This window comes from Aquarana catesbeiana, linkage group LG05 (genome assembly GCF_042186555.1).
Source record: "Aquarana catesbeiana isolate 2022-GZ linkage group LG05, ASM4218655v1, whole genome shotgun sequence".
Taxonomy (NCBI): Eukaryota; Metazoa; Chordata; class Amphibia; order Anura; family Ranidae; genus Aquarana; species Aquarana catesbeiana.
Window position 1 is genome coordinate 645,960,036 of NC_133328.1, and position 24,298 is coordinate 645,984,333.

Sequence of the window (24,298 nt, forward strand, 5' to 3'; positions counted from 1 at the left end):
CCACCGAGCATATGTGGGTTAAAAGTCCACCCTTTTGCTGCTGCACATATGTGTAAAGTGAGCATAAAGGCTTTATTGATGATCCACTGAAGGTACCTCTGTGATTGCCTGAAAACCAAGTACAAAAGAGACTAGAGGAACATAACGTGAGCAAATCAACAGGTTCATATGGCTTACAACCATGAGACCTTAGAGAACTTAGTTCAGTTATAGTCAAGCCTTTATTTCTATTTTTTAAAGACCCATTACTGACTGGAATGGCGCTGATTGGTGTAGAACAAATGTGGTACCAATATCCAAAAAAGGATAGAGATGTGTGCCAGGAAGCACATGAACAACGGCCATCCAGCATATGTGGGTTAAAAGCCCACCCTTTTGCTGCTGCACATGTGGTCGTAAAGGGGTTTATGATGGTACCTCTGTGGTTGCCTGAAAACCAGGTGCAAAAGAGACTAAAGTAACTTAATGTGAACAAATCTCCAGGTCCAGATGGCTTACACCCAGGAGTGCTTGGGGAACTTAGCCCCGATATAGTCAAGCCGTTATTTCTAATTTTTAAAGACACCTTACTGACTAGAATTGTGCTAACTGATTGGTGTACAACAAATGTGGTACCAATTTACAAAAAAAGAATAGAGATGTATGCCAGAAAGCGTGCTCTCAGCACATAAACAACAGCTACCTAGCATACGCAGGTTAAAAGCCCACCCTTTTGCTGCTGCACATATGTGTCGAGGTGCCATGAAGGGGTTAATGATGATTCACTGTAGGTACCTCTGTGGTTTCCTCAAAACCATGTGTTGGGTGGTCATAAAGCGATAATGATGGTTCACTGAAGGTACATCTGTGGTTTCCTTAAAACCAGGTACAAAAGAGACTGGTAAGTAAGTAATTAAGCTAATGTGAACAAATCACCAGGTCCAGATGGCTTACACCCAGGAGTCCTTAGAGAACTTAGCTCGGTTATAGTCAAGCCATTATTTCTAATTTTTAAATAGAGTCCACAAACTACGGGATATATATTGAAAATTGAATCAATCCTGATGTACTGACAGCCGATCTCATTTCTTGAGGCGCTAAAACGCCAGGACCAGGGCCGGATTAACATAGGGGCTGATGGAGCTGCAGCTCCAGGCCCCTGCCTTAAAATCGGCCCTCACAGCCAGCAGTATAAGCCTGATTTCTCATGTCCATAAACTTCTCTGGGACAGGAGAAGCTGTGTGTAAATGTAGGGGTGTCTGGCTGCATCTGTGTTGGCTCACTGTGGTTATTACAGTGTCACAGTGCACAGTTCCCCCCCTACACAAATGGCTCTGCCTTCCCCCTCCCCTCTCTCTGTGTGTGCAGTGAAGGAGCCGTGTGGGCTGGGAAACAGAGCAACTGCAGCCGGTGTTCTGCCATATAGTGTCCTCGTATCAGATAGTGTCCGCCTCGTACTGCGCAGGCGCAGCGCCTGCGCAGTAGGGAGGAGCAGGAGATGCCGAAAATGCCCGAAGTTGATCAGCTGACCATCAGCTGTACACGGCGCTCGGGCACCTGTTAGCGATGGCAGTGTAAGAGGGCCCCTCGCGGGCTCGCTTCGCTCGCCGCGCTTCGGGCACGGCCTCGCTGCGCTCGGCAAATATTTATTCTAACTCTATGTCCACTTGGATAGTAGGGAATGATCCTGGACATAGGGTAAGAATAAATGCGCAGGCGCCGTGTACAGCTGACGATCAGCTGTTGAACTTCGGAGACTTTCGGCATCTCTTTTGTCCTCCGTACTGCGCCTGCGCAGTACAGGGAGGACACTATATGATAGGGGACTGAATTCGATAAGACACCGGCAGATAGAAGGTGAACACATATCTGAGTGATAAGCTTCTGACCATCCAAGTGTGAGCTCAGTGACTGGACTCATATCTCCCTTCTCTCCCCCTCTTTTACCTTTATCTTCAGCAATGGCTCTTATAACTGCAGTCAATATGTAGACTCGGCTCCTTGTGCTTTTAGGTGGGTTCACACTAGAGCTGCACGATTCTGGCTAAAATGAGAATCACGATTTTTTTGCTTAGAGGATAGATCACGATTCTCTCACGATTCTCGCGGCGTAACATCATCTTTCACATTAAAACAAAAAAAAATTGCGCTAACTTTACTGTTTCTTTTTTTTTATTTATTGAAGTGTATTTTTTCCCAAAAAATTGCATTTGAAAGACCGCTGGGCAAATACAGTGCGACATAAAATATTGCAGCAATTGCCATTTTATTCCATATTATAAAATATTAGAATATATATATATATATATATATATATATATATATATATATATATATATATATATATATAATTTTATCTCTAATGTTTGGGGGTTCCAAGTAATTTTTTTTTAGCAAAAAATATTGATTTTAACTTAAGAAAGAAGTGTCAGAAAAAGATTTAGACTTTAAGTGGTTAAACTTCCTGCATTTACACATTGTTTAAAGCTTGGCAGATTGCCCAGGTTATTTGTTTACACAGAGAAGTTTATCCCTTTGATCTAAGAAGGAAGTTAGATACAATGTTTCAAGTTCTAAACTTGGCAGAATGCCTGGATGTTTTCTTTTGACAGCTGAGTGAGCAGATAATCTCTCCACTTGTTATATGAAAGAATCGTCAAACTCAGCAGGAGAGATCGTCAGGGGAGGTGAATCGAGATCACGATTTTTTAACGATTAATTGTGCAGCTCTAGTTCACACTGCTTTGCTGTGTTTTGGCCCATTGCTGGTGTATCCGCAGTTTTCCTGCGTTTTACCCACAGTCCTATTGATTTCTAAACTGCAGATACACAAGCAGTGCGCCCAAACTGCAGCAAACCAGTGTGAGCCCAAAGGCTGTACACACAACCCTCTATAGAACTTGGTCTGATCAATACTCCTGGCATTCATTTTACACACAGCCATACCATCCCAGATGAGGAGGGGTGGGGGCTCCAGGGATTTGTTTGACTATGCAGGCCCTGTCCCTTCTACCCATCCTGGAAGAGTCCTGGAGGGAGTGGCAGGCTGCTGGTGGCAAGTGACACGCTGTATCTGGTGGCAGGCTGCTGGAGGAAAGTGGCACACTATCTGATGGAAGGCTGCTGGTGGTAAGTGACACACTGTATCTGGTGGTAGGCTGTGGTTGGCAAGTGGCACACTGTATCTGGTGGCAGGCTGCTGGTGGAAAGTGACACGCTGTATCTGGTGACAGGCTGTCAGTGGCAAGTGGCACACTGTATCTGGTGGCAGGCTGCTAGTGGCACACTGTATCTGGTGGCAGGCTGCTGGTGGCAAGTGGCACACGATCTGATGGAAGGCTGCTGGTGGTAAGTGACACACTGTATCTGGTGGTAGGCTGTGGTTGGCAAGTGGCACACTGTATCTGGTGGTAGGCTGTGGTTGGCAAGTGGCACACTGTATCTGGTGGCAGGCTGCTGGTTTCAAGTGGCACACTATCTGGTGGCAAGTGGCACACTGTATCTGGTGGTAGGCTGTGGTTGGCAAGTGGCACACTGTATCTGGTGGCAGGCTGCTGGTGGCAAGTGGCATACTGTATCTGGTGGCAGGCTGCTGGTGGCAAGTGGCACACTATCTGGTGGAAGGCTGCTGGTGGTAAGTGACACACAGTATCTGGTGGTAGGCTATGGTTGGCAAGTGGCACACTGTATCTGGTGGCAGGCTGCTGGTGGCAAGTGGCACACTATCTGGTGGCAAGTGGCACACTGTATCTGGTGACAGGCTGTCAGTGGCAAGTGGCACACTGTATCTGGTGGCAGGCTGCTAGTGGCAAGTGGCACACTGTATCTGGTGGCAGGCTGCTGGTGGAAAGTGGCACACTATCTGGTGGAAGGCTGCTGGTGGTAAGTGACACACTGTATCTGGTGGTAGGCTGTGGTTGGCAAGTGCCACACTGTATCTGGTGGCAGACTGCTGGTGGCAAGTGGCACACTATCTGGTGGCAAGTGGCACACTGTATCTTGTGGCAGGCTGCTGGTGGCAAGTGGCACACTGTATCTGGTGGCAAGCTGCTGGTGGCAAGTGGCACACTATCTGGTGGAAGGCTGCTGGTGGTAAGTGACACACTGTATCTGGTGGTAGGCTGTGGTTGGCAAGTGGCACACTGTATCTCATGGCAGGCTGCTGGTTTCAAGTGGCACACTATCTGGTGGCAAGTGGCACACTGTATCTGAGGTCAGGCTGCTGGTGGCAAGTGACACGCTGTATCTGGTGACAGGCTGTCAGTGGCAAGTGGCACACTGTATCTGGTGGCAGGCTGCTAGTGGCAAGTGGCACACTGTATCTGGTGGCAGGCTGCTGGTGGCAAGTGGCACACTATCTGGTGGAAGGTGGCTGGTGGTAAGTGACACACAGTATCTGGTGGTAGACTATGGTTGGCAAGTGGCACACTGTATCTGGTGGCAGGCTGCTGGTGGCAAGTGGCACACTATCTGGTGGCAAGTGGCACACTATCTGGTGGCAAGTGGCACACTGTATCTGGGGTCAGGCTGCTGTTGGCAAGTGACACGCTGTATCTGGTGACAGGCTGTCAGTGGCAAGTGGCACACTGTATCTGGTGGCAGGCTGCTGGTGGCAAGTGGCACACTATCTGGTGGAAGGCTGCTGGTGGTAAGTGACACACTGTATCTGGTGGTAGGCTGTGGTTGGCAAGTGGCACACTGTATCTGGTGGCAGGCTGCTGGAGGCAAGTGGCACACTGTATCTGGTGGCAGGCTGTGGTTGGCAAGTGGCACAATGTATCTGGTGGCAGGCTGCTGGTGGCAAGTGGCACACTGTATCTGATGGCAGGCTGCTGGTGGCAAGTGGCACACTATCTGGTGGAAGGCTACTGGTGGTAAGTGACACACTGTATCTGGTGGTAGGCTGTGGTTGGCAAGTGGCACAATGTATCTGATGGAAGGCTGCTGGTGGCAAGTGGCACACTGTATCTGGTGGCAGGCTGCTGGTGGCAAGTGGCACACTGTATCTGATGGCAGGCTGCTGGTGGCAAGTGGCACACTATCTGGTGGAAGGCTACTGGTGGTAAGTGACACACTGTATCTGGTGGTAGGCTGTGGTTGGCAAGTGGCACAATGTATCTGATGGAAGGCTGCTGGTGGCAAGTGGCACACTGTATCTGGTGGCAGGGAGCTGGTGGCAAGTGGCACACTGTATCTGGTGGCAAGTGGCACAATGTATCTGGTGGCAGGCTGCTGGTGGCAAGTGGCACACTGTATCTGGTGGCAAGTGGCACAATGTATCTGGTGACAGGCTGCTGGTGGCAAGTGACACACTGTATCTGGTGGCAGGTGGCACACTGTATCTGGTGGCAAGTGGCACAATGTATCTGGTGGCAAGTGGCACACTGTATCTAGTGGCAGGCTGCTGGTGGCAAGTGGCACACTGTATCTGGTGACAGGCTGTCGGTAGCAAGTGGCACACTGTATCTGGTGACAGGCTGTGGTTGGCAAGTGGCGCACTGTATCTGGTGAAAGGCTGCTGTTGGCAAGTGGCACACTGTATCTGGTGGCATGCTGCTGGTGGCAAGTGGCCCACTGTATCTGGTGGCAGGCTGCTGGTGGCAATTGGCACATTGTATCTGGTGGCAGGCTGCTGGTGGCAAGTGGCACACTGTATCTGTGGCAGGCTGTGGGTAGCAAGTGCCACACTGTATCTGGTTGCAAGTGGCACACTGTATCTGGTGGCAAGTGGCACACTGTATCTGGTGGCAGGCTGCTGGTGGCAAGTGACATGCTGCATCTAGCGGCAGGCAACTGTGGAAAGTGATACGCTACATCTGGTGGCAGGCTATGGGTGGCAAGTGACAAGCTGCATCTGGTGGCAAGTGACAAGCTCAGGTCCCACTGATTCTGCATCATGGTGAGTTGAACTATTTCACTATATATTACAATGTAGTAACAAATAATGGAATTTGATCATCCTGACACCATATCAAGCATGGTGTCAGGATGATTGATTTTATGTACTAACACCAGCCATTTGCCTGACAAATCACCTCCACCGCCAATTTCCCCGCCAACCCTGAGACTACATCCCCCACCCTCATCTTTTTTTGGGAAGAGGGGGTTGTCTCTGAATGACAGTTTGGAAATGTGGTCTCCCTATGTTGCTGCTGGTGAGAGACCGCATAGCAGGTGGTATTGGTGGTGTTGCTGCTGCTCAGAGGCTGCATGGCTGATATTACTGGTGAGAGTTTATTTAATTTGTTTTAGCGAAAAATTGTTTGCATTTTCATTTTGTTTCCATAAAAAGGCCCACCAAAATCCTCAGCACCAGGCCCATGATGCTGTTAATCTGGCCCTGGCCAGGACAGCACAAACACCTCCCAAATGACCCCTTTTTGGAAAGTAGACAGTCCAAGGTATTTAGTAAGAGGCATACTGACTAGAATGATGCTGAATGGCATATAACAAATCACCAAGTCCAGATGGCTTACACCCAGGAATCCTTAGGGAACTTAGCTCAGTTATAACCAAGCTGTTATTTCAAATTTTTGATGGCACCTTACTGACTGGAATGGTACAAATCTATGAAAACGGATTGAGATGTATACCAGGAAACTACAGACATCAAATGTATGTAAAGTATTTAAGGGGATGGTAAGGGGCTCTATACAGAAATTTGTTTGTGATAAAGGTATCATAAGTGACAACCAGTGTGGATATACACTATATGGACCAAAGTATGTAGACCCCCCCCCCCTTCCAAAAGACCCCCTTCTTATTGCACCATGAGTTTATCCCATGTACAAACCCAGATCCATAAAGACATGGATGACCAGTTTGGACAAAGCCCTCACCTCAACCCTACCAAGACATGTACAATATAAACACCTACTGTAGATACATAATAGCTGATATTAGCTCACGTATAAATAAGAGACAAGGTTTGATTGTAACCAGTAATACTGATAACAAAAAAATGATTAATATTTAGCTGCTAAAGGATTAGTAGTTGTAGTGGATCAGCTGGTCAACGCACTTCCTGTTCTGACAGGCCGTCAAAAAAATGCCTAGAGTGAGCACAGAGCCGCATTTCCTCTGTTATTAGACAGACAACACCTGGGCCAATCACAGCACCCTGTACCATGTGATTAGCTGTAGCCAGATCACAATAGTAAGCAAGTTGTCATGAACGAAAGCCAAAAGTTTTGCTTATAACATTGATCAGACCTATTATAAGCAAAAATAGTGAATAAATAAATAAATAAATAAATGAATCCCTGATCACCCCCCAGAGTAGTACATTGTCAGGATGGTGACACTGAACTACTTTGATGACAGGATGTAAAAATAAAAATAAAAGTAAAAAATAGAAAGAAAATTCATGTTAAAATAAATATAGAAATTAAAAAAAAAATATTATTATTATTTTTTTTTTACACACTGTCACCAGTTAGTGTCGCTGATCACCACCACACCAGTATGATGATGCTGTACAGCACTGGTGACAGTATGTAAAAAATAAATAAAATGTAAAAAAAAAAATTTTTTTTATTTAATTTCTTCATTATTCAAAAAATTGTGACAAAAAAATTACAATTTCAAAAAGCTCGTCATGCCTCTTACTAAATACCTTGGACTGTCTACTTTCCAAAAAGGGGTCATTTTGGAGGTATTTGTGCTGTCCTGGCGTTTTAGGGCCTCAAGAAATGAGATCGGCCGTCCGTACATCAGGATTGATTCAATGTTCAAATATATATAGGTAGTGATTTCCCCATTGAGAATCTGCTAATTGATTTTATGGAGAATACCAAGGCTGGAGGAGAGGACACTTCAACTGGGTTCACTAATTTGGTCAAAAATAAGCCTGGCTAGGACCACCATCTTTGGCTCTTTCCCAAATAATGATAGGCATGGGTCTATGCTCCATAGAATTTAATTTTCATCTTCGCCCAAAGTGTACCTCAAAATTTGGAGTTGGTGATTTCCATATCCCTGGGTTCGCTAATTTGGTAAAAAAAAAACCTGGCTAAGATCACCATCCTTTGGTCTTCAAGGAATAATGGTGGACAGAGGACTCCCAGATATGCTATTATTGGCAGTTAAAGTGCATCTCTAAATTTGGAGGTAGTGATCTCCATATCCCCATTGAGAATATGCTAATTGAGTTTTATGGGAAAAAAAACTCTGGAGGAGAGGGCACCTCAACTGGGTTGGCTAATTTGGTCAAAAATAAACCTGTCTAAGATCGCCCTCTTTGGCTCTTTCCCAAAAAATGGTGGGCAGATGACTCTCAAATATGCTATTTTTGACAACCAAAGTACCTCTGAATCCATGCTCCTTTCAGTTAAATTTTCCCTTTCATCCAAAGTGTACCTCAAAATTTGGAGGTGGCGACCTCCATATCCCCATTAGAAATTTGCTGATAGACTTTTTGTGGAAAATACCAAAACTCTGGAGGAGAGGACATCTTAACTGGGTTCCTCTGTTTGGCCAAAAAAAAACCTGGCTAAGATCATCATCCTTTCCCAAATAATGGTCGGCAGAGGTCTCCCAGATATGCCATTATTGGCAACCAAAGTGCACCCCTATATTTGGAGGTAGTGATCTCCATATCCTGATTGAGAATTTGCCAAGTTACTTTATGTAGAATACTAATCACTGGAGGAGAGGACACCTCAACTGGGTTCGCTAATGTGGTAAAAAATAACTGGCCAAGATTACTATCCTTGACTCTTGATAACAGAAACTAAGAAAACGTGTTTTTTTTTTAAATTTCTGGTATTTTTCATTTATGTCACACAAAAAAACAAAAACAAAAAAACAGTGGTGACCAAATACCACCAAAAGAAAGTTCTATTTGTATGAAAAAAAAAATGTTTTTTAATTTCTGGTATTTTTTTCATTTATATCACACCAAAAAAAAAAAAAAACCCAGTGGTGATCAAATACCACCAAAAGAAAGTTCTATTTGTGTGAAAAAATTTTTTTTTTTTTAATTTCTGGTATTTTTTTTCATTTATATCACACCGAAAAAAAAAAACAGTGGGGATCAAATACCACCAAAAGAAAGTTCTATTTGAATGAAAAAAAAAAATGTTTTTTAATTTCTGGTATTTTTTTCATTTATATCACACCAAAAAAAAAACCCCAGTGGGGATCAAATACCACCAAAAGAAAGTTCTATTTGTGTGAAAAAAAATATTTTTTTAATTTCTGGTATTTTTTTCATTTACCGTATATCACACCAAAAAAAATAACCCAGTGGGGATCAAATACCACCAAAAGAAAGTTCTATTTGTATGAAAAAAAAAAAAAATTTTTTTTTTAATTTCTGGTATTTTTTTCATTTATATCACACCAAAAAAAAAAAAAAAAACCCAGTGGGGATCAAATACCACCAAAAGAAAGTTCTATTTGCGTGAAACAAATGATATAAATGTATTTATTTGTTTATTTTTAATCCTACAGTGTTGCATGACCGTGCAATTGTCAGTTAAAGTAGCGCAGTGCTGAATAGCAAAAAATGGCCTGGTCACGAAGGGTTGAAACGCCTTTCAGAGGTCAAGTGGTTATTAATACTTTTTTATATACTTTTTTAATTATTATTATTATTATTATATTATGGCCTCATGCACACTGGACGTTTCGTGTAAATGAAACAGGTTATTAACATATTGATTCATGCCTTATGGCCACTAGATGGAGCTAACATTCATGGTAAATAAGTATACTTCCCATGATCATCAGCTCCATCTAGTGGACATAATGTGGTATTTTGCTAATTTACTCGATTCTGTATGAATAAATGACATTCGACCAGGAGAGAAAATAGCCTAAAAAACATTCAGATTTTTGCCAGCATTCATACAGAACAAATGTACATGTAGTTTCACAGGACGAATACCTCTGTGATTTTTTTTTTTTTTTTTTACATTTTTAAACAATTTTTAAAATGTATTTTATTTTTGAATACGCCTCCCAGTGCTTGATGCCAGAACAGCAACAGATCAATGAACGCCCATTCCAGTAAATAACGACAAAGCCGAGACTCCATTTTTGATTAAGTTTTATTTTCATGAAAAGTGCCACTGTTGATGTCCCATTATTAAAAAGGACCAACATTTCCCGTCTGTGGTGGGGAGGACCTGCATCTACCCAGAACCCAGACAATCCCGCACAGCCAAGACACGACAAACCTAAAGAACAGCTTACTTTCCCAAAAAATGTAACATATCGGTAACATCCTTCCCACTTCCCTGCCATCCTCCTGACATCGAACATAAACACGTCATACACAGCCGGGCCACGTCATCTTCTCCGCGAAACTTCCTGAGGTGACTCTTAAGCGGCCATATCCCAAAAGCCTTAAAAAAAAAAAAAAAAAGGTGCTTGTCCCGTTTTCCAAGTGTTGCCCATAAAACCCATAAAACCACATCAACAGAACACAGGCAAGACCAACTGTGGTTTTTTTTTTGTTTCTTTTTGTTTTGTTTTTTTGTTTCTTTTTTTTGTCTTTTTCTTTTTTAACAATAAGTGGCAAAAATCCATCAGTCACTTGTTTTTTTTTTCAGATTTGTGCCAGAAAAACGCAAGTAGGCTTCGTAGAATCCGTTTGGAGGACCGCGGCCTTACGTCTCCAGCCGAAACTGCTCCAGTGTCAGCACATATTAATAAAAAAAAAAAAATAGTCCTTACAAACCAAAAAAAAAAAAAGAGATGAACAAAGTCCGTACAAACACGTGTATTCTGCCATCTGCACAGAGGAAACTTTTTTTTTTTTTATCGATTTTGAATCGTTTTTTGTTCCCTTATAAATTAAATAATTTACAAAGTGAGAGAGAAAATAAAAATAAACATAAAAACACCAAATTCTTGCATGCACCACACACACGCACACACACGGAAACATAGTAATAATATCGTCATCGGTAGTATGTACAGTACAGCATTTCTCACCCGCCCTCAGGCAGGCCTTTTGATTGGAATGGGAAACTAAAAAAAAATAAAAAATCAGGAAATTTTCCTGAAAAACAAACAAAAATAATACCCCAGAGCCGTCCCATCAGTTACTAACACATAACGGTTCCTTTCTTCTAGAGATGTCAGAATACGTGTGTGTCAATGCAATACACAATTTTTATGATCGCCCTGCTATGGACTGAAAGTGGGAAAAATTTTGACCAATTCCAATCCATCCAATCCATGATATCCAGAAAACATTGCCACTGCCAGATTCCCCTTATTTGAAGATCTGTGTTATCCACTGCAGTCAGAATTTAGGAAGCTCCCCATAGGGTCCCTGGGAGTGTACTTCCTAAAGCCTGTGCTTTGCAACTTCCTCCTTCTCTCTCTATGAATCCAACAAACTACATTCAAAATTCCAATGTAGGGTTGAACACAATTGGTAGATATTTTATACTTTGGGTTTTTGAGGAGCCTACAGTAGGTTTGTGGCACACTACAGTCATACCTTAATTAAAAAACCAGGACTAAGCTCCATACGGTTAAATTTTCCCTTTCATCCAAAGTGTATATCTCAAAATTTGGAGGCAGTGATCTCCATATCCCCATTGAGAATCTTCTGAAAGACTTTTATGGAAAATACCAAACTCTGGAGAGGACACCTCGAATGGGCTCCTCAATTTGACCAAAAACAGACCTGGCTAAGATCACCATCCCTTGGCTCTTTCTCGAATAATGGTGGGCCGAGGACCCCCCGATTTGACATTACTGGCAACTGAATTTAGAGGTAATGATTTCCCCATTGAGAATCTGCTAATTGATTTTATGGAGAATACCAAACTGGAGGAGAGGACACTTCAACTGGGTTCACTAATTTGGTCAAAAATAAGCCTGGCTAGGACCACCATCTTTGGCTCTTTCCACAATAATGATAGGCAAACGACTCTCAATTATGCCATTTTGGCATACACTCTAAATCTATGCTCTGTAGAATTAAATTTTCACCTTCGCCCAAAGTGTATCTCAAAATTTGGAGTTGGTGATTTCCATATCCCTGGGTTCGCTAATTTGGTCAAAAATAAACCTGGCTAAGATCACCATCCTTTGCTCTTTACTGAATAATGGTGGACAGAGGACTCCCAGATATGCTATTATTGGCAGCTAAAGTGCATCTCTAAATTTGAAGGTAGCTCCATATCCCCATTGAGAATATGCTAATGGTGTTTTTTTTGGAATTTGGTCAAAAATAAACCTGGCTAAGATCGCCCTCTTTGGTTCTTTCCCAAAAAATGGTGGGCAGATGACTCTCAAATATGCTATTTTTGACAACCAAGGTACCTCTGAATCTATGCTCCTTACAGTTAAAATTTCCCTTTCATCCAAAGTGTACCTCAAAATTTGGAGGTGGTGATCTCCATATCCCCATTAGAAATGTGCTGATAGAATTTTTATGGAAAATGCCAAACTCTGGAGGAGAGGAAACCTTAATTGGGTTCCTCTGCTTGGACAAAAAAAACCTGGCTAAGATCATCATCCTTGGATCTTTCCCAAATAATGGTCGGCAGAGGTCTCCCAGATATGCCATTATTGGCAACCAAATCCACCTCTATATTTGGAGATAGTGATCTCCATATCCTGATTGAGAATCTGCCAAATTACTTTATGTAGAATACTAATCACTGGAGGAGAGGACACCTCAACAGGGTTCGCTAATTTGGTAAAAAATAACTGGCTAAGATTACTATCCTTGACTCTTTCCCAAATAATGGTGGGCTTGGAACTGACATGTTTCACACCACTATAGGGTGCTTAATCATAGCTATGACTAAGAACCCCATAGTGGTGTGAAACATGTCAGCTTTTTGTTGATCCTGTGCCTCTGATGTCTTTGTACCAGAAGAATTTTTAAACCGTCTTCAATAAAGGTGTCAACAGAGTGCGGCCATCCAGTCTTTTCTTCGATTCATTCCTACATGCAGAGTATGTTAATATTGGATAGAGGACTCCCAGTTATGCCATTATTATCAATCGAAGTGCACCTCTAAATTTGAAGGCAGTGATCTCCATATTCCCATGGAGAATCTGCTGAAAGACGTTTTATGGAAAATACCAAACTCTAGAGGAGAGGACACCTCAACAGGTTTCCTCAATTTGGCCAAAAATAAACCTGGCTAAGACCATCCTTGGATCTTTCCCAAATAATGAGGGGGGGGGACTCCCAGATATTCCATTATTGGGAACCAAAGTGCACCTCTAAATTTGGAGGTAGTGATCTCAATATCCCCATTGAGAATATGCTAATGGTTATTTATGGAAAATGCCAAACTCTGGTGGAGAGTGCACCTCAAATGGGTTTGCTAATTTGGTCAAAAATAAACCTGGCTAAAATCACCATCTTTGCCTCTTTTCCCGAATAATGGTGGGCAGAGGACTCCCAGATATGCAATTTTTGGCAACAGATGTGCACCTATAAATTTGGAGGTAATGATCGCCATTCCTCCATTGCAAATCTGCAGATTGACTTTTTATGAAAAATACCAAACCATGGAGGAGAGGACAGCTCAACTGGGTTTGTCAATTTGGTCAAAAATAAACCAAGCTAGGATCACCATCCTATCTGGAATAAAGGTGGACAGAGAACTCCCAGATATGTCATTCTGAAATCTGAAATTACCCAAAAACATGGGTATTCTGATCCCTCAAACACATGTTTTTTTATGTATGGAGCAGGAAGGACAGAGGAGGAGACACTTCTGGTAACAGGGGGGAATTGGTAGGAATCAAACAGGGATTTCCAACACGCCCAACCAATCTTTCCCCCAAGATCAGTCTGCTTGGGACAGCTTCTCTCGCTAAGCTAAGCTCTACTAAGCCCTCACTCAAGCTTTGATCTAAGAAATTAAATCAAAAACAGACAGATCCAGTCTTAGGTTTATGGCTGGAATAATAAATATGTGAATAAAAAATTCAAACTGAGAATATTCTGGACAATCAAAGACAGGTCTTCATCTACAGTATTCCCAATGACTGATTGTAGTCCCAATGACTGAACAATGATTGTAGGGTGATCTAGAGGGGAAACCAGAGAGGACAAGGATCCTCTCCAGCAAATGTATCTCTTATCATATGAACCAAAATAAAGCCATTTATTAAGTATTATAAGGTCTAAGGATTTGACCATATTGGGTACAATAATTCACGATCCTCCTAACCAGAGATGGAGAATTGCTTTTTTACAGGTAATACTTGGTGACCTAAGAGACGAGAGAGTACTAGTTCTCCTTACAGAAAGTGGAAGCTTCCTATTCTTCAAAACCAACAAAATAATTCCCCCTGTAATATGTCCTGAACAGGAACTGTGAAATGCATATCTAACCCCGAAAAATCACCATTTTTTTTACACCCATCCTAGGACCTGACTATTCGTATGGGCCTCTTTTTTGGAGATTAAAGACATCAGAAGGGTGAGATCAAGTCTAGAATACTAAAAGAAAAGGGAGGGGGAGACTTCTTCAAGACTTGACATATAAATTCCCTCATAAATTAAATCATGGAAGCTGCTCCGTATGGCCCATATAAAGACAAACCAGAAATTACTGGGAAGAATTGTGTTGTAGAATCGCCACAGATCTACCGCTACAGAGATGATATGACCACAAGGGAATTCCTATGACAAATTCTAAGAATTTGCTATCGTAGGTAGTCAACTCTCATGCTAAACCTCTGTAGGTTTGTGGCATCACTGTACCCACACAGGTGACTCATAGATTCATGTAGACTGTGAGGGGGAGTAAAAAATTTCTCAGCACAAAAAAAAAGGATCACCAGACAGATTCCAGATGTTTCTGTGGCAATGGTGATATAATGGCCAATGACTACGACAGGATAGCCAATTAATTTTGTATCAATTAGAAGAACTAAAGAAGACATCTGGAGTAGGAAATCCTACAGACACACCAACAGCACTGACCGTATCTCCCAACCAGAAAGCAGTGACATGGCCAAACAAACAATTAAAACATTTTTCAAAGAAAATTGGATTGGCTTCCCAGTACAGCCAATCAGATTCCGGCTCTCATTATTCTATGGCAGCCATCGATAAGGCATTCTGTCCCAAAGAAATAAATTGGAACAAATTAAATTACTATTTCTGCTTCTACCAGCCTATCTTTCATATAGATATAATAGCTTGAATCTGATTGGGTGTGCTAGGTGTGTTGGCTAACCCTCCAGAAGCCTCACCAGGAACATCAGGCAGCAGGACAACTGTCTGTCCTTGAGAACGGCACTCAGCCAAGACCCACTGAGATGTCCTCCCTGACACGGGGGATCGTTGATGGTAAGAAATGGTTCCTTGTCTCCACAGAGGGCTAGAACATCCTTTCTGAACCTCACTCAACTGCTGCAAGCTACCCCAGAATCAGACATTCTACTGTGAAAAACCACCATCTAATGACCACCAGCAATGTTTATGACCAGAAACGGATGCCTTAACTACTAGAAATGATATCTCCACCTGTGATTTAGTGGACATATCAGTGGATAGCTTGAATAATATGGTCAGGGATGTATTTTTTTCCCAGTACGAAAAGAAGTGGGCAGCTGTTTCACTGCAGATATCTGTGTTTCCTTTTTCTAGATCAGGGGTCTCTGAACTTCCTAAGCAAAGGGCCAATTTACTGTTCATCAGGCTTTGGGGGTGGGGGGGACCGTGGCCAGTAGGAGTAGAAAATGCCTCGGCATCAGTAGGCATGAACAATACCAAATCATTGGTTTTAATGGGCGGCAATAAGGCCCCACTGTTAGTATTAATGGGAAGAATGATGCCATCGATGGTGTCAGTTGGAGGAATGGTGTCCCATCATTGTTGTCAGTAAGTGTAATAGTGCCCCTAGGGCCAGATAAAGGCAAGCAAAGGGCCACATCCAGTGCTTGGGCTGCAGTTTAGAGACCACTGTTCTAGATCAACAGTTTGGGAAGGGTATTACAGCATCCATGTTGGGGACTTTAGTCATTTTGCGACTAGTTTTTATTTAGGAGTGCTATGTTTTTTTAGGGAAAAGGATAGACTGTAACATTGTATCCAATGCCAGTCAGAGATCCCCCAGAGACTCAAGCATATACACTATATGGCCAGATTTCTCAAGACACCTGACCTTCAGGAACTTAATGGACACCTCAACCCAATCAATGCCATTAATATGGAGTTGGCCTCCCTTTGTGGCTTGAACTTAATGGACATCCCAATCAACCATGGGCAGTAATATGCAGTTGGCCTCCCTTTGTGACTAGAACTTAATGGACATCTCAATCCAACCATGGCCAGTAATATGGAGCTGGTCTCCCTCTGTGGCTGGAAACTAATGGACATCCCCATCAACCATGGCCAGTAATATAGAGTTGGCCTCCCTTTGTGGCTAGAACCTAATGGACATCCCAATCAACCATGCCCAGTATTATGGAGTTGGCCTCCCTTTGTCACTAGAACTTAATGGATATCTCAATCCAACCATTGCCACTAATATGGAGTTGGCCTCCCTTTGTGGCTAGAACTTAATGGACACCTCAATCCAACCATGGCCAATAATATGGACTTGGCATCCCTTTTTTGGCTAGAACATCCTCCACTCTTCTGGGAAGAGTTTGGACAAGATTTTGGAGGGTGTCTGTCTGAATGTATGCCCATTTGTGAGGTCAAGGTCTGATGTTGTATGAGAAGACCTGGCTCACATGTTGGGCCTCACATTGGGCTCCAAAAGAAAAAAAAAAGACCTGACTCACAATTAACCTCCCAATTCACCTCAAGGTGTTCAGTAGGGTTGAGGTCAACCCTCTTGAGCTCCTCCACACCATGTCTTTATGGAGCTGGCTTTGTACACAGGGGATACAGTCATAATAAAATAGAAAACGATCTTCCCCAAATTGTTACCCAAAGATTGGAAGAGCAAAATTGCCTACAATGTCTTTGTATGATGGAGTATTACCAGTACCCTTTACTGGAGACACCAGAACTCCTTAATTTTAGAAGGGGTCCTCATGGCTTGGGCCATATGATGTATAATAAAATGTTCTTTTTGGAACAGACACTATATAAAGCATCTTCATTGCTCAGACATTCAATATAAAAAATTTGGAAAGCAAAACCTCTAATCTTTCCCTATGAATGGGTACCAAAGAGGCCAGTAAAAAGCCATATGCTCATTTTTAACATGTTCACCTCCAGGCATAGAGCATCTCATATTACCCACCCAAATGCGCCATGGGGGCCAAACAGAAAACTCCTCAGCTCCTCCATTTACAGCCTCTGCTAGCCAGGGTTGGTGAAAGGAAATTAATTTGTGGTGTTATATGGCAACCAAAAGCTTTAATTCTCAAACCTGGAATCTAATTGGCTGCAGTGGACAATACAGACACTCTCCCTTCAGACCTATAGAAGGAACGCTGAAGGACAGCAACAGTGCAAAAATCCTGCAACCTCTGTAGTAGTAAAGTCAAAGCGAAGAGTCCTGCGACCACCAAACTCCTAGGCTGCCTGGGAGTCAGAATGGACTGCATCAATCAGCAGCTTCTCACGCAGGCATTCTGCTAAGAGAAAAGTCCCACCACCTGTGTACAGGTGCAAAAACAAACCCATTATCCAGCATACCATGTACAGTAATTCATAGCCACAAATGGTTAATAGTAGCTGAACAGAGGATTTGCTGCCTACAACAACCAATAAAAATTTAGCATTTTTTTTTCCAGTGTGGTTCAAAGAATAATAGGTGAAACGTGATTGGTTGGTCAAGCAGCATCTACATTTCCAGAGTAACACAATCACCGTTCACATTGTGGGGGTCTATCTCAGGTACATCGCATCCCGAGGACAGAAATCTGAACCTCTAAAAACTGGAGCTCAGGAAAACAATGGTGTCACCCAAAGTAACCAATCAGATTTTCTCTATTGTTCCTTTTACTGTACTGGAGAAATGAAAGCTGGAATCCGATTGGTTGATATGGACAGCGGGTACCCTCTGCTCCAGTTTTTGTACATTGTGCCTGCCAGTGTTTGTTCCCGGGGGGGGGGGGGGGGAGTAATACTACAAACCCGGTATAGACGTTGATCATGGAGCCCATGTAAGTGCCCATGGGGTGTCCAAACCATTCCTGGCAGGCACCTCAGTGCCCATCACTGTGAATACTGGCAGGTATATAAAGATGTGTGCAAAATACAATACAATGTGCTGTTAAAGTTCCTCATCATGTCCCACCATGTGCATTGTCCATGTCCTTCAGAACACTCGGCTCTAGTGGGGCACCAATCATCAAGTAATGAACCTCTAACAACAGAAGTATGACAGGTGCCAGTGCCAACTTGCTTGTAAAAGGTGCAACTCCGGGGGGGGGCATCACCCTGACACTTGATATGTACATGCTTGTTCCAGGTAAGAGAGAGTCACAGAGTCATAAGGGAAAGAGTGGGGGGAAGGGAAAAAGGGAGAGGGGAGCGAAAGAAAGTGAAGGAGAATGATAGAGAGGAGAGGGGGAGAAAAGGAGGGAGAGAGAGAGAGGGGAGGAAGGGAGGGAGCAGGAGAAAGAGGAAGGAAGGAAGGAAGGAAGGAAGGAAGGAAGGAAGGAAGGAAGGAAGGAAGGAAGGAAGGAAGGAAGGAAGGAAGGAAGGAAGGAAGGAAGGAAGGAAGATGGATGGGGAGAGAAAAGTAAAGAATTTAAGAGATGGAGTGAGAAGAAGAAGAGCAGAATGAAGGAAGGAATAAACAAAGGAAGGAAGAGGGATAAAAGGAGAGAGAGGATGGTAGAAAGAAAGGAAGGTAAGAAACAAGAAAGGAAGAGAGAAAAGAAAGTGAGAGTATGGAGAGGAGAGGAGAGGAGAGGAAAGAGGAGAGGAGGGAAGGAAGAGAGAAGGGGAGGGAAGGAAGAGAGAAGGGGAGAGAAAAAATAAGGAAGGAAGGAAGGAAGGAAGGAAGGAAGGAAGGAAGGAAGGAAGGAAGGAAGGAAGGAAGGAAGGAAGAGGAAAGAAGGAAGAGAGGGGAAGGGGGGAAAGAAGAGAGATGAGAGGGAAGGAAGGGAGGGAAAAGAAGAGGAAGTAAGGAAGGAAGAAGGGGGGAGAATAATAAAGATTGGAAGAGAAGGAGGGAGAAGAAGAAGAGAGGAATGAAGTAATGAAGAGAGATACAAGTGGAGAGAGAAGGAGAGAGAAGATGGAAGAAAGAAAGGAAGGTAAGAAAGAAGGAAGGAAAGGGAGAAAGGAAGCAAGAGGGTGGAAGGGGGAGAGGAGAGCAGAGGAAAGAAGAGAAGGAGAGAGAAAAAGAAAGAAAGAAAGAAAGAAAGAAAGAAAGAAAGAAAGAAAGAAAGAAAGAAAGAAAGAAAGAAAGAAAGAAAGAAAGAAAGAAAGAAAGAATTAGGGTATTGAAGGAAGGGAAAAAAGGAGAGGAGAGGAAGGAAGAGAGATGAGAGAAGAGGAAGGGAAGAAGGAAGGAAGGAATAGAGAAGGATAGAGGGAGGGTGGAAGGGAATAAGAAGGAGAGAGAGAAGAAGGAAGAATGGAAGGAAGGAAGGAAGGAAGGAAGAAAGGAAGGAAGGAAGGAAGGAAGGAAGGAAGGAAGGAAGGAAGGAAGGAAGGAAGGAAGGAAGGAAGGAAGGAGAAAGAAAGAGAAAAGAATGGAGAATAGGAGAGAAAAAGAGAGAGATGAAGACAAACGAATTGCGGTTATAGACGTAACAATCTGATGGAACAATTCTTCACAGACTCGGAGAATACGATCGTCTCTATGAATTATCGGGCACATACTGTGTTAGGCTTTGTTTCCACTACTGCGAGTTGTTGTGCGACTTGACACATGTAAGTGTCGCACGACAAGTCAAAAATCCATGTATTTCAATGGTTCCCCGTTCTAATTGGTGCGACTCAAGTCGCAGCGACTCCCAAAAAAGGTTTTTGCACTACTTTGTTTTCCGACTTCGGCGTGACGGTTCTCACCGGTTGCATGACACTGCATCAAAAAATCGCATTGCAAAGTCGCACTGTAAATCGCGCGACTTTGGGGGTGTCGCCATAGTGGAAACCTAGCCTTATCGATCGATTTTGAGCGTTGAAATTATTCTGATCAGTCCGGACCAGCAAATCCAATCTTTTGATCTTCCAATTGGAAGTAAATCGATTTGATGTTACGATCATATCGAAAATCAGTCTGTGTATGGCCGCCATTGGAATGAGAGGAGAAGGAGGGGAACATCCAGGGGAGAGGGAAATAAAACACTGTGCACAGGAGAAGAGGACAATAGAGGGGGGGGGTGAATATTAGAGGAGATATGGAGGAAATGCAGAATAGACTCCGGGGTCTCGGAGGAGAGAAGTGACAGATCAGAATGGGTGAAAAGAGAGAAATGACAAAGAGGAAGAGAGGAGGACGCGGGGAGGGAGCGATGGGAGGCAGACGAACAATCTCCCTCTTTGTTCCAGCCAGCCGTAGTAGAATGAAGTATGGAGAGAGCCGTGTACCCGCATGTAAAATAAGCCAGTGTTCCTCTCCGCAGAGACACATGGGGGGGGGGGGGGTTATTTACTAAAGCCGGAGAGTGCAAAATCTGGAGCAGCTCTGCACAGAAACCAATCAGCTTCCAAGTTTTATTGTTAAAGCTTCATTGAACAAGCTGAAGTTAGAAGCTGATTGGCTCCCATGTTCAGCTGCACCAGATTCTGAGTGCACCAGCTTTATTAAATCAAAGTGTCCCCTACATGACGGTGACACCGGTGGGGGCTGTGTGCAGAGTCAGCCCATGCCTGTAATCCGTGTAATACGGTGGACAAGCCATGTGAGCTGCCTGTCACACTCCGTCTGTACACCAATCTATTCCTCATTAAATGTAAATCCAGCTCAGTGTGCTAACACCCCCCCCCCACCCCACCCCCGGAGCGAAGTAATCCCTGGGAACCGGTCAGTAGGCTACACCGTCTGAGCCCCGCGTCGGTGCAGAGGCGAACCTTCCCTTTAAACACACATAGAACAAGGCCGGGATCATGAGATTTCACCTTATAAATAACATTAACCCCCCCCCTTTCCCCCCCATTTTCCCCTCCCCCGCCTCCCCCCAGCAAGCATCGCTAGTGGCAGCCTCCATGGAACCGAGGGCACATTTGGCATGGCCTGCAGCAATTGCGCTCTATCTAGCAATATAACACATTTAAAAACAAGTCTTTGCCAAAGATAAACCCCTTGACAAGGTCCCTATCATAAATAAATCACTCAGCAGGGGGATTTCCTGACTGCCAAAAAAAAAAAAAAAAAGAGAAAATGACCCAATTTCAGCATAAAGCAAAATTGTTCTCGTAATCTGCATGACTGCAAACGTTCCCCTAGCAGATCGGTGTCATGGATCCCATAGCAACTCCTCAAGACGAAACGTATTGGTGGTGGTACCCCACATCACAATGAGCAATAAAGCAGAGGTATCGTTAACCAATGTGGCGTTACTAAAACCAAAGTCTAACCCATGTCTATTGTCACATTCATGGATGCAAAGGAAACCGAGGAAGTCCAACAAGGCCCCCCCCATAATGATCCTCCAGCCTCGGCCGCCCCTCTTTAATCCTGTTGACTCCAACCATAATTGGCTGGATTGAGAAGATGGGATTGCAGAGGTCTTGACGTTAACTGGCCAACACGGCTTCCTTTATTGTACTTTTTTTTATTTTTTTTTTTTACAGAAAAAAAAGTAGGAAAGGTTTGGGGATTGCTTCGCTTTGGAATGAGTATGAGCAGCCACTACCAAGGTGTAGTGAGGAAAAAAAAAAACAAAAACAACGTGCAGCCCTCGGAGAACACTAGAGGGAAAAAAGAGGTGGTGAGCGCCAGGCACTTTTTGGCCCAAAAAAATAAAAGATGCACGTTGGATGGTGGCCAAGATGCCTCGAAATTTCCACCACGGCTCAACGTAGGCAATGCACAAAAGGTTGAATGTGGTCCCATTTTGTATTCTTTTTTTTTTTTTTTTTGGCTACTGGATCAAGGTTGGCCAGCAAACATTACGTGTAGGACCTGGCCTTCAAGTGCTGTAAAAGAGCTGGACCTTGTCTCTCCATGGACAGTCACCGGTCTAATACTCTGGAAAACTCATCGCGGTTGCCCTCGTTTTTTAGGTCAGCGAACACCTGGGTGAAGTAGTGCGGGTCAGCGTTAATTCTCAGCATCTTGGCACTCATGGCATCAATGATGCAAAGACATCGGTCCCAGAAGGCATCTTTGCCGGTTTCCACCAGGAAAGGCTTAAGAGGGTAAGATATCTCGTTGCCCATGTAAGAGTAGGAGAGATACAGGCAGGTCAGCAGAGTGGCTTGCAAGTCATGTTCAGTGGCCACAGAGTCCCCATCGATGACATCCCTGCAAAGCAAGTAGACGAACACCACGTTGGCGGGAGTGACGAAGGCCTGGTCTTGCCAGCCCTGAAGAAGCAAGGAGCGGTCCACGCTGCGCAGCCATAGGATCGGGTCTGTCGGTGACAAATGTTTCAGCCGGTAACACCTCCTACAAAGGAATTCCCCAAGGCATTTGAGTAGTTCGCCGGTGGAGGCTTGGACTATAACCCTCTTTGGAGAGCCGCCACCGGTGGTGCTGGAGACCTTCTTGATGGAGGATATCTGCTTGGACGTGAGCGGGGCAAGAGGCTGGTTGTCAAAGCTGGAGAGATTGGCACAGGATAAGGATTTTTTCACATTCTCGTGGTTCAGGTGGGCAACGTCCTTCTGGTAATTGCTGTTGGCGGTTCCCTTCCTTGAGGTCTTCTTTTTGGTGGAAGCCACCAGCCTTTTCCAGGTCAGAGCAGGGATAAACATGGAGTGCCGCTTTAAAGCCTTATCGGGTTTCTGCCCGCTGCCCTTGCTGACACTGTTGTAATGCGCCAGGGACCCCGAGCCATCGTCGTAGAGGCTGGCTTTCCGGGAACCCGGAGACAGGGAGAGGACTGTGCCCATGCTCAACGGAGATCTTCACCAGAAAAAAAAAAAAATAACCCAGAGGACTGGGAGGAGTCTGAGCGACCTCAGAGAAAAGCAATTAGTCCAATAAAGATCCAATCTTCTCGGGGAGAATTAATTACCAGCGGAGGAATGAAACTGGCAGTTCTTTGTTGCCTGCATTGCAGGACACATGCAGCTTTATCTCCCCCCCCCGATTAGGGCACGCTGGTAAACAAGAGCTCACTGGTCTCGCCAAAACCCCCCCACCCCCCCCCTTCCACCAACGCTCCAATGAAAGTCCGCTCAAAAGAAATAATTCAATTAGCCAACTGGTTCATTAGCCGAGGGTCTCCTGTGATGTGGAGGAAGGTGGGTGATAGTATTAGCTCCACGGTGGTCTTCGTTGCGATGTGGACTGCAGATAGCTGGAGAAGAAGGTGGGGGGGGGTTTCAATGTTGCCAGGGATAAAATGGAACGTAGATGGAGATTGGCTCGCTCCCACCTTCAACAACAAACCTTATATTGATCTGTCCTTGTTTAGCTCCTTGCAAAATTCTAACGGCAAGAGCAGCGTTGATGGAGATCTCCTCCAAGCCTCGATCCTCTTGGTGGGAGGTGGTGGCACCGAGGCTGCGTTTTACGCAGAATGAGCCATTGGTCTTTGGATAAAAAGAGGACCCACCTAGATGAGGGAGGGTGAGGAATCCGTACCGAGCTTTGGACGATCCAGCCTTGGTAGTGCAGTCCAGGCGTTGGGGGGGGGCACGTTGGGGGGGTTGCCCAGCTTTTGTCAGACGAGGGTTTTGGTACCTCAGTGATGCTGAAGCTGATGGAGGGAGGGGGGCTGGTCTTCCCTTAGGGCTGATGAGAGAAGATGGTCTACCGGAGATGGTCTATCCCCCCACCGATTGCGGCTGCCCCCCCCTGAACCCTGAGCTGTCAGTGGTTGCTGGAGGTGCAGGGCAGCGCAGATCTGCCGCATTGGTCAGGGGGGAAGGCAGTGCTGAGCATCTGATCGGAGACAGGAGACACTGAATAGAGAGAGGGGCTGATCCTCATTCTCAGCTCACAGACATCTCCGTGAGGCTGATCCAACCAGCTCTGGTCTTCCAGGAGGGGGGGGGGGAGGGGGGGGGGGGACACAGGCGCTGTGATTTGCTGGCAGCCTGAGCCCCCCCCCCCCCCCTCCTGAATGGAGATGTCAGCGCTGTAGCAGGAATTGTACTGCCACCCGCTGGAGGCTCTCTGGTAGGACGCTTTTGTTCCAAGATGCAAATCACGACCTGCTACATTGTAACAGATGGTCCGGTGAAAAAAAAGAGAAAAGCAATTGAATCGATGAAAACGGCGGCAAAACCGGCCACACACGGCTTGGGATTATCCCATCGTCTCTCCCCGACGCAGTTATACCGCATTT

The 24,298-nt window shown here is 44.5% G+C and overlaps 1 protein-coding gene across 1 annotated transcript; it reads right to left on the reverse strand.

Moving 5' to 3' along the window:
• Nucleotides 1-20,995: 20,995 nt before the first annotated feature.
• LOC141145646 (cyclin-dependent kinase 5 activator 1-like) lies at nt 20,996-23,993 on the reverse strand. The gene has a single exon (XM_073632483.1). It carries the CDS (start codon nt 22,893-22,895, stop codon nt 22,014-22,016), a length of 882 nt encoding a protein of 293 aa, XP_073488584.1. The 5' UTR covers nt 22,896-23,993; the 3' UTR covers nt 20,996-22,013.
• Between the last annotated feature and the right edge of the window lie 305 nt (nt 23,994-24,298).